Source organism: Egretta garzetta, unplaced genomic scaffold, assembly GCF_000687185.1.
Source record: "Egretta garzetta isolate BGI_Z169 unplaced genomic scaffold, ASM68718v1 scaffold426, whole genome shotgun sequence".
In the NCBI taxonomy this organism is placed as follows: Eukaryota; Metazoa; Chordata; class Aves; order Pelecaniformes; family Ardeidae; genus Egretta; species Egretta garzetta.
In genome coordinates this window covers 2,568,149-2,579,311 of record NW_009259977.1, presented here as the reverse complement: position 1 = coordinate 2,579,311, position 11,163 = coordinate 2,568,149, and the positions used below count along the sequence as shown (strand labels likewise).

The following is an 11,163-nucleotide window of genomic DNA, read 5'->3' as shown; positions in this document are numbered from 1 at the left end:
CCGAGCAGCAGGGAGGGCTGCTGCAACCGAATTATGGAGAAAATGGAATTTAAAGGGATTTTTTTTTTTTTTCCCCAGTCAGCAGGGCTTGCTCTCCAGAGCTGGATATTAGGCGATCGCAGATGACTCTATCATCCTGCTCTGAATTCCTGACTTGATTTTAAGCTTGGGGGAGAGCATAGTTCATATTCTTTCAGGGCTTGCTCATGCCTTGCGTTACAGCACACCGTGCCGCGTTTGCCTCTAGTTCCTGTTAGCGTGAGCTGTCTGGTGGGTGTATGCTTAAAAAGTGATTTTCCCCTCAGTTACGATTTTCCTGCTAGATTTCGATTTTCCTCGCAGCCCGGTGGCACAGGGCCCCGTGGTGGAGTTCAGGGGCGGTCACTGCGATGCTGTGGCTTGGCTGTGTGGAGGGAGCCGAGGATCCAGCGCAGGGGTGAGCTGCGTGGAGAGAAGTTGTTCAAGGATATTTAGAAAAATGGATCCTCGTGCGTGAGTTTGGTTTTGCAGAACTGGCGCAGGGGAAGACAAACCCTTTAAGAAGAAAAGAATTGGTACGATCACTGACAGAAATACACCGAGAGGGTTTAGGAAATGAAATAAAACGAATATATCTGCAGAGGGGGCATCTCCCCTTGGCCAAAGGAGAGGCCCAAAACTAAATGTGGTGTTGGCTGCTTTTCCTGTTGTTCAAAGTGTTGGAGGGATTAAAGATCTTCGGCTGGGTGCTGAAGATCCTCAGGCTTTGTGGAGGCCAGACAGGTCACTGTGGTTTTTAGACTGAGCTTACTGGCACATGAGTAGCCTCTGTGTACAGAAAGACGCCCCATGAAAGTAATTTCATCTCCAGTCATCTGAGGAGCTGCTGCTCTGCTTCTTCCACTTCAGGAAGGAGCAAGCTATGATGTTGCTCCTTAAACCTGCTTGTCTCAGGGTCGCAGGCAGACTGTTAAATCCTGAGAGTTGTTCAGTTCTGCAATACTGCTATGTTATGTGGCCTGAACTATGGTTTGGGCAGCCATCTTTCTCCCTCCTTTATTAACAGTTTAAAATGATCCTTTCACTATAATTGACTGAGAGGTCATTTTTAATGGCTGTGCTCTTCCCCCGCCCCCGCCATTGTCTTGAAGTTACACTATAACACTGTTCTGTCTGCCTCAAGGAAACGAAAAAAAGATATTGGGGGGCATAAATCACATCAAAACTACCCTTGGATGTAACGAATGTGTTTGGAGGACCCAAAACTGGGTTTCTTAATTTGCGTAGTGCACATGGAATTAGAAGAGGCAAGCACGACACTGCCAGATCTCAGTTGGTGGCGTACAGAGTAGTGTAGACCGAAGCGGTAAGTGTCACAGCAGAACGTCCAAAGGAAATATAATTATAAAGATGAGTGGCAGCGCAGGACATGACGGAGGAGAAAGCAGGATATACTTGTTATGGTAATATGTGCTTTCAGTGGTGCATAATCGTTGGAGTGAAGTTAGGAAGGATTACTTGTTGACCTGTAAATTAAGCCTGATGTGTACTTGGATCAGGCTCGGAGGATCTGTCGGTGTGCTTGTTATATACGTGCGTGAGATTTGTTCTTGGAACTGCGGTAGGAAAAGGTGTTGAACTCCTGCGATAAAATCTACTTTTCAGCAATCCATTCCTCTCTTCTAAAACTCACCTTGGGCTGAAATGAAACGTCAATACAATTTCACTGAAATGAAATTTTTTTAAATGGTTGGAGTTAGACATAGTTGTCATTTATCTGACAAACTTAAACTTGTATTCTCTTCTTGATATCTCAGCAAGTTGGGTGTCTTTTTTTGTTTTGGTTAACTTAAAAGTAGCCCCACTGTAAAGAAAGCTTTAAAAAACCCCACAAAACCAGACACAAAAGACTTGTTCCATGGTATTTCACCCCAACAAGGGTAGACGAGTGATTTAGCAAGGCTAAACTACATCTGTATGATATAACTGAATGCTTTTATAAGACTGTAGGTATCTCCTAGGTTTACAACGTTCACTGTGAAAACTGAAAGATGCTTACAGTGTTTATGTCTCAGTCTTTCTAGGCCAGTGCGGGTAATTCCAGCTGTTTCATAAATCTTGCTGCTATCCCAGCACTTCCCAAACTGGGAATGTGTGCTGGAGTGGACCAGTGGTAGGTGGGTTATGAAGAAGGTTTAACGTTGTAAAAGGCTGCAGTGTGAGACCTGAGCCGCTTGGAGGTCAGCAGGAGCAGCTGTGAGCAAGCAGGTTCCCTCAGAAGGGGTGTGTGGTACAAATAGTTTGGGAAGTGATGTAGCGTTTTGTTTCTTGCTTTAAGTTAAGGAAAGAAGAAACCGTGGTTTCCCAGTCAGACTTTGAGTAATGTCACTTTGCACTTACAGACTGTAGGTTTCTGTGTGATCTCCTACCAGGCGATAGGAGGCAACTGAGGGCAGAGCACTTGGCAGGCGTTCATTCCAGAAGGGGCTGAATTGGTTGAAGATATTTACTCTTAGCACAGCTGTGGTAGCAAAACATACCATCAAAGAGTTTCCTAATCTAGTTCAAAACCCAAAGACCAGGCTAATCCTGTCCACCTTCGCCTAAGCTGGCTCACTCGCTGGAAGTTGAGGAGCAGTGACAGTGGCTTTGCTGACAGTTGTGGGGGCAGTAACCGGGGGTGGTGATGAGCAGCTGGGATGGCACAAAGCTCTGCAAGTGTTGTCCAAGCTTCAGGGCTGTGGCGAGTTCCCTGACAAACAAAGAACAAAGTTTGTGCTGAGGAGTTTATCTGGGATCCCAAAGGCTGCGCAGCCTGAGTGTGCTCTCGCTGATTCTTGTGTTGCCTTGCCTGCAGGTTGTCTTCGGACGGAAGCTTACATCTTTCTCAACAATAGCACTTAACCTGTTGCAGCATGAGAAGAAATACGACATTTATTTTACAGATGGAGATGTTTATGCACTGTACAGGTAAGTACTGGAATCCTTTCTGTAACGTAACCCTAAAGCAGCATATTCTTACCTGCATTACGTGGCAGGAAATGCACGCTTTAGTACACCAGTGTGGTTTTGTTTGATGGGACTGCAGTGGCTGCCGTGCTGTCTACCTTAGTCACTGTGCAGCGCAGGTGGCTTTTGGTAGGCTGGAGCAGCATGGTTGACATGAATGCCCGCTGCTGCCGTCGGCAAAGGGAGAGACTCCTCAAGGCTGGAGTGTTGGATTCGCTGATGCGTAAATACAGAAGCGTTGCTCTGTCAATAAAAGTTGCTTTTTGTGTCTTGAGCAACAGCAAACTTGCTGAAAGGCTTTTCATTCCTTGCATGGCTGCTGTGGAAATTGGTAAAAGCTGAATTACTATTATAACTGTATTTATTGCTGTGCTGCATAAGGACTAATCAAAGCCAATCGTACCAAACATGGTATGAAAAGAAGAGCAACCATGTCTGCCTACAAAGATCTTAATTCTAACTGGGAGAGAAAAAGGGTGAAGTAAAAAACTGACACAGAGTCAAAAATGTGGCATCAGCATCCTGTTCTAAAAATATTTCTTGCTTAATTGGGAGGCTTTAAGGTCATAAAAAGCAGTTAAGAGGAAAGAAGAGTGAAAAAAATGAAACCATGCAGGCATTGGTACCTTTTTCTTGGAGAACCGTGCACTATATCCAACCTGATTTGGGCTGAGAATGTAGCTTTGCTGATACAGTTTTGTATGACTTCCTGTGTCTGGAACTGGGCAATGGGTTTAGAGAGCAGAATCAGTTGGAAGCACGTTCTGATTAATTATACACCAGCTCTGGGAATTGCTTCTGATGATATGATTTCTGGAGAGTTGCTGAGATTACAGTTCCGTGGGCAGCAATCAAGCGTGAGGGAGTGGGGTCTCCCACTGCGACCAGTGCTCTGTCTTCAGCTCTTGTTGGAAATCACTGTGGGGTTTTTGTTTGGTTGCCCCCCCCCCCGCCTTTTCTATTACAATTTTTCTTATCTCCCCCCACTGTACTCTTCAGTTTCTGACAGTAGAAAATGTAATTAAATTGGATGCAAAAGCTGCATGTATCAGCTGAATCTTCAATGGGCAAGGGGTTTGTTGCATGGACATGTTACAGTCCACTCAAAATTTTTTAGTGGCAGTGTATCACTTACACCGTGACTGTTCAGCTCTTCTCTTACAGTTGAAGCCTCTGTGTAATTTGGTTCTGTTCTGCCCTGACAGATGACAAAGTATTCTTGGAATAAGCAGGAGGCTAACCTCATTACGCGTTGCTGGGGGAGCTATAAAAATGCAGCCTTCTGCCACTGACGGAACATTTGTTTCTTGATAAAGGTAATGGGTTGCTGAGAGGGAATCGGATAACTTTTAGGAAATCTTTCTTGTCCCTTAGGAAGCTGCTGCAGCATGAATGCTCTTTGTGTCCAGATGTGAAGCCATTCAGTACCTTTGCGGATCTGGAACAGCATATGAGGAAGCAGCATGAACTCTTCTGTTGCAAACTCTGTGTTAAACACTTAAAGGTGAGCTACTTCTGTGTTTTGATGGGTGGGAAGGAGGGGTCCTTCCTTATATCAGCTGCAAGAGTACTTGGGGAGGTGGGAAGAAGGGGGTGGCTGAACAGCACCGATTTATTTTTTTTAAGTTTCCTCTGTCTGCCTGCAGTGAGGCTGGTTGCTTTAAGTCTTTTGTCTTCGATAAACTGTTTAATGAAGAAGGCCTGAAGGTTCCTGGTGGATTATATTTTAAATTAAGCCTGATCATATTGATAACCTTCTGATGTTCGCTCCTCTGCCACAATCCTCTGCCACCAACCCCTAACTGTCCGATAGGAAGTTTGTCCTGAGTCGGAGGCAGACTTTGTTACAGCTGCAACAGTAGAGATTTGATGTCTGTTAAGACTTATACTCGTCATGACTTTACGTAATATTTAGTCCCAGTTCAGAAAGCGGAATGCATCATGGAGTGACGGATTTATTTCTCAGATCAGAGTCAACGTAGCATTTACAGTTGGATTGTGTACAGGATGAGAATCCATCTTGCTGGTTTAATGAAATATAATTTCATTGTCTTGTATATTTATTCAGAGTAAATTTCCTGTATTTTGTTGACTTGACTGGAGAATGAAACTCACTGTTGCCTGCAGCTGAGGTCTGCTGTGTTTGAGGTACACATGCAGAACATGACCAGGGGATGTTTTAAAATGTATTTTACAACCTGCTGAAGATAAAACAGTTACTGGAAAGCTGAGTTGTCTGTGTCTGAAAAGGCCATGTATATTAAAACTACTCACCTTAATCATCACCATCATCATCCTTCTTTAGTTTTTTAAATCCCACCCAAATTTCACTTAGAAGGGCTGGTGTTATGTCAGTCAGGCGATGCTTTTTCACAGTCTGAAGGTCAGAACTCCGCCTCTCCCCAGAGCTAGAGTGGGTTTTGTGTTTCTGAATTACAGGTCGAACAAAATCAGCAGCTACTGTTAAATGAATTCTGGGACTGCTAACCTCTGTGTCGAACAGTTGTCAGCATTCCTTATTGTCGTAGGAGGGAATTTAATGCACGAACACATTTTTAGAACTCATTACACATGGTTTTGTACGTGTGTTTGTTTTCTCTGAAACCAATTAAGTATCAAATCGGAGAAATGCGTTTATCCTGTGGTGCCACAGTTGGTTTATGCCAACTGAGCTGTAGTTTACTGCCAAAAGGGACAGGATCCAGAAGTGGTCAGGTTGACCTGAATGAACGCTAATAGGTTTTGGGTTTGTTTTTTTTTTCAGGGTTAGCTTTCAGTGACCTGATTTGACTCTTTCCTGTGGCCGTGCAATCACTAGAGCTAATTCAAGGGAAGTGATCAGGGAGGGTACAACTGCTTCTTTCGGTTTCTTTGAGCTCTGCTGAAGAGGTGTTGTCACAGTCAGCTTAAGTAGCCAGTGCTAAAAGAACTTGTTTGTTATTGTCTCTCCCTGAGAATTCACAAACAACAGTAGAACTTACTGGCTTTTAATTTCAGAATCTTGCAGAGATTTTTATTTCTCAGAAAAAAGCTTCATATTACTAGTACGTGCAGAGAAGAAGTTCTTAAACTTGCAGAAGCTTCAGTCGGTCAACACTAGCTAAGCCAAATGAACCTTTTCCCAGAACAAGTTAACACTCCTTGTCTAGGCAAGAAATAAAGGATGTTTGGTTCTCAAGGATGTGTTGATCTTTTTGACATCTTCAGAACCCTTCCTACCAAAATAGCTTGCATCTTGGTAGGGACAGGAGATTGGCTCATAATACAAAATTTGTTCACTGAACTGTATCCTTTGTATGTAGCGATCTTGGGGTAATTGCTATCTGAGGAAAGCAAAACAGCTCACTTCTGGTTTATGGGGTTTTGTTGTTTGGTTTTTTTTTTTTAGTTTGAGTATGCAAAATACTTTATGTTCATAAATACATCTTTAGGATTTTTTTCCTCAACGGAAATTATAATTTAAAGTTTGTTGCGTTATGTTAATACACAAAAAAAAGTGAAAAGGAAAAAGGTGAATTAGATCTGTTTCCAATGTTCAAACTGAGCGAAATGTTAGATTTAAGATCTAACTCAAGTTGGATTTAATTTGGATCTATCATTTGAATTTTGCTTCCTGTTCACTGAAAATTTTAGGTGTTGGTTGTCAAATCGCATCTTTCTGAAGCAAATCTTCCACTCCTACAAATGAACAAACTGTGTACAACCCAGCTTATTCCGTTTTGTTCTCTGTCCACAAGAAGTAATACCTGATATATCTGTATTTCTTCAGATTTTTACTTATGAACGGAAATGGTATTCTCGTAAGGACCTCGCCCGTCATCGAATCCACGGGGACCCAGATGACACCTCTCACCGTGGGCATCCCCTCTGTAAATTTTGTGATGAGCGTTATTTGGATAATGATGAGTTACTGAAACACCTAAGACGAGATCATTATTTTTGTCATTTCTGTGACTCTGATGGTGCTCAGGAATACTACAGGTTTGTGCAAGCAGTTCATTCCTCTTCCTGTAGCTTAAATTTTGAGGAAAAATTGTTTGGGTCTGCTTTGAATTTTGGGGAAAGTAGTGCTTGAAGACAGAGGGCAAGAATGTGAGCGAGTTGGCTGCAGTCTCTTTTGTTCCTCAAACCAGCAGACAAAGTAATCACTTTCTGTCTAGTTTGTGTTTTAAAGTTTTCTTCATTAATGTTAAGCATTAAAAGTTACGTTTTGCAGCATGACAGCAGATGTCTGCGGCTGTCTAGTGTGTTAATTCTAATACTCCAAAGTTCACGGGCAAAGCAGATAGAAGTAAATTTTCTGTTATGAAATACATGCCGTATGTACAGCTGGATGTGATGAGTCTCAGCCAGTAGATTCAGTTTAACATCTGGGATCATGCATTAAGGTCTGGGTCGACTGTACACAAGTGGTTTCAGCTGGAAAGCTTGCCTGGGGATAAAGAAAGAACCAACCGCCTAGGCTTGTCTTCGCTTCATCTTGTAAGAGTAACCATATACCATTAGTTACTATTCTACTTTCCCAAGAAATATGTTGGGAAGGTTGCAGCTCAGCCGCTTTTCTCTTTCCAGTGATTATGAATACCTTCGTGAACACTTCCGCGAAAAGCACTTCCTTTGCGAGGAGGGTCGGTGCAGCACAGAACAGTTTACCCATGCTTTCCGCACAGAAATAGATTATAAAGCACACAAAACAGCCTGCCACAGCAAGAACAGGGCAGAGGCCAGGCAGAACCGGCAGATAGACCTGCAGTTTAACTATGCTCCTAGGCACCAGAGGAGGAATGAGGGTAAGTGTGGTGGTGGGATGAGGTGGACAGAAACGTATTCATTCTTACTGCTTTGTGGGTTTTTGACAACATCTGGTGAACATTTCCTAGCTGGGAAGAAATTCTATGCAAAAAGGGTGAGTGAGCCCTGGAAGAGGACCCTGCGAGTTTGTCCTTGAAGGTAACCTGAACTCGACCGGTCGGGGGCCCTGTGCACCCTAACATAGTTTCAGAGTTGGCCTTGCTTTGAGGGAGAGGATGGAGCAGGTGACATCCAGAGGCCTATTCCTACCTAAACCGTTTTACAATTTTTTTTTCCCCCATGTGTGGATTTAATGATGATAACATAATTTTAGGAAAAGTGCTGACTCTTTTTCTCCAATTTGTAATTACGTGAATGACTTACAGTTAGAGTGAGATTACGGTTAATACAAAGTAGTGATGAACACAGAGCATGAGACCAGAGTAGCGTATCCACTTAGGAGCACAGGGATCAAAATACCTATGAGCTTTTCTTCTGTGTGGAACTGTTTGAGAGACATCTCTGCATAAAAACATAATAACTCAAAACTCGCATCACATCTTACAACACGTGGAATCCATATACTGTAAAATATATTTTAATGTAGCAGTCCTGAAAGCTATATAGACTACTTAATCATCAGAAAGAAATCTAGAGAGATTTGTTTGTACTAGTCTATTTCTGCTTTTCTCAGACATAGAGTGATGCCCAGGTTAGAGAAATAACTTTGAGAGTGACCAACTATCCCTCCTGTTTAGGTGTTGTAGGTGGAGAGGACTATGAAGAAGTTGACAGGTATAACAGGCAAGGGAGGTCAGGCAGATTGGGCGGCCGAGGAAGTCAGCAAAACCGAAGAGGCAGCTGGAGATACAAGAGGTGAGCGGCACAACATTTTGTGGAATTTTATTGCTGCTTAGTGTTGGTTTTGACTTACCAATTAACGATGTTTTGGTGGACCAGTAGGAAGGAAGTGGGTAGAAAATTTGGAAGCCTCCATAGCAAATTCTTGACAGTAGAACTAGCTTTCAGGCTAAGCCTGTGTGCTGACCACATGCTTGGTCAAAGTGGAATTATTTTGTGTGAAGGTTCAGCTCTCTGGAGTTGACACGGGAAACAAACAGTGTAATCTGCAACTTGTGGGTTAAAAACTCAGAATCCTAAGTTAATGTCAGCAACTGTTTTTATGCTACCTTTTCTAAATAGGATTTTCTGAAGTAAATGACAAGTGTTTGCAGGTTTAATGGACTTTTTGGTCTGGGTAATCGTGACGTTTCTATTCTAAGGACCATGCTTTTCATTGAACTAACAGATCTCTGTGTGGCCAGACTGAGTGCTTTGGAAAAAGAAGAGGGTTAAGTATTGAAATGAAATTTTGCATTTATATGTCTCTTCATCCACACAAGACCTGAGCGCTTTATACATACTGCACATCTATTTTTCTTCTTTTTCTCGCTGGACGGTCAGCTGGTTCATTACTGGTGATTTCACTGGGGGAAAAAGTCCATCTCTAAACACTTATATGTTGGTGTCGCATGTGGATCGTGCATGTGTTGAGAGTTCATGACAAACCATGTTTCAAAGAATTACCGTGGCCTACAAGTATGATTTCATACGTTTAAAAATGAATGGGAGAGACAGGTGTCCCCATGCATCCTTGGTACTGTCTCTCCTGGTTCACCCCGGTTTCTTCTGGCCTGGATTGTTATCACCACATGCAGAACTTGCAAATCCAGGGGGTGAATGTTGCCTGTCTCACCAGCCAGCGCCAGGGTGTTTTGGAGTAGTGGGTTTGTTTTAGCCTTCTCAGCAGGTGGCAGCACGAGATCAGGGACAGTCATCGGCCGCAACACCGGAGAGGTGAGAGCTGGAGTGAGACAAAGATGCTCGGTAATCCTTACTGTTTGACCAAGAAAATCTGCCCTGTCCTGTAGGGAAGAAGAAGATAGAGATGTTGCAGCAGCAGTCAGGGCATCTGTAGCAGCTAAACGGCAAGAGGAGAAGAAACGCGTAGAAGACAAAGAGGACAGTAGCAGTAGAGGTAAAAAGGAGGACTTGAGGGATTCTGAAGTGCTCAGCTCCAAACGTGTGCCAAAGTCTTCAAACGATGCTACAGGTTAGTGTTGAACGTGCTCTGCAGCTGCAGGGAGGCATGACGGGTCTGGAGATCAGCCTGGCAAAAGTGGGGGTCGCCACATGTTCTTCTTCTCAAGAGCTGGTGAATGAGGATAGAGCTATGCCGAATCGTAATCCAGCCAACACGGATTTGCAGTGAAATGTGTCTGAAATGGAGCTGGGTAGAAATAGCAAATGCAATTGACAACAGGACAGTATGTGTGATGTTCCATCCAAGTCAATATGATCTAAGAATGTGCCATTTCCTACTCTGGCATGCAAGAATTGATTTCTTGTGATGTTCGACTTCAGTTTCCCCTTCTCTGAGAACAAGTTATTCCCAGGAAGAGTTTGTAGCTGTTGAAAGTAAACCTTTAACTGTTTTGACCCAGGCCCAGTTTGGGACAAATAAATATGATGCAGTGGTGTTTTGATATAACTATTGCTCCATATCCATTTTCCACTGTTTTATTGCTCCTACAGCAGGATCCCCACTTAAAGGTTGTATGCTTTCATTATTTGCTGAGAGCTCTGTTTGGTTAATGGGCACAGCTCAGCTGGGGATGACAGGCAAGGTTATCTCCCCCAGCTGCCTGCCCAGCTTTTGCTGCACGTATGTCAAAGCTGTTATCAATCTGTCCCTGAATTGCTGCAGCCTGCAGTGCTGCATTTGGATTTTAAGGCAAATATAAATTAGGAATGAGTTATGTTTCGATGCAAAATGACTACCCAGGAGCTAATTGCTGGGCAGTTTGGGCATCTGTGCAGCAGAGGTGTGATGGACAGCTCGGAGGAGCAGCTTTCCAAGTGAAGCAGTTGGAGCGCTGAGGCTCTGACGAGCGTCCTGACCCTGGGCAGGCAGTCGAGTGCTAACCTCTGCTATGGAGCAGCTGGACAGGGGCATTGGCATCTTGGCCTCTGGAGGGTTCCCTCACAAAGTACTTGGCATGAGCAAAACATTGGTTGATAAGTATCATGAATTTCCCACGTGCTACAGCCGGTACGTGATGACATAATGGTGAATGCAGTTAATTGAAGGAAATAGTGATGCATGGATTTAAATTGTCCTCTTGGAATGTCACAGTTAATGACATCATCAGCTGCTGAAAATAGGACTTGTTAATGCTGCTGTCATGTTCATTGGTAGCTTCCACTCTGAAATGAATGGATCTTAGTTGAAAACATTTCTTTGCTCTTTTTGTCAATGCTCCAAAAGAAGCAGCTGCTAACGGTGCTTTAAGCCAAGATGACTTTCCAGCAATTGGCTCAGCA

At 43.4% G+C, this 11,163-nt stretch overlaps 1 protein-coding gene across 1 annotated transcript in view; it reads left to right on the top strand.

Annotated features, from left to right (window-relative positions):
• ZNF598 (zinc finger protein 598, E3 ubiquitin ligase) overlaps positions 1-11,163 on the top strand; it is a 35,917-nt gene that overhangs the window by 18,796 nt on the left and 5,958 nt on the right. Inside the window, exons 2-8 of the mRNA XM_035895948.1 lie at positions 2,766-2,949; positions 4,363-4,492; positions 6,758-6,969; positions 7,561-7,778; positions 8,538-8,655; positions 9,711-9,892; positions 11,108-11,163. The exon at positions 11,108-11,163 is cut by the window's right edge and continues 10 nt beyond it. Of these exons, the coding sequence (XP_035751841.1) occupies positions 2,766-2,949; positions 4,363-4,492; positions 6,758-6,969; positions 7,561-7,778; positions 8,538-8,655; positions 9,711-9,892; positions 11,108-11,163 (1,100 nt within the window). The remainder of the gene's footprint in view (positions 1-2,765; positions 2,950-4,362; positions 4,493-6,757; positions 6,970-7,560; positions 7,779-8,537; positions 8,656-9,710; positions 9,893-11,107) is intronic.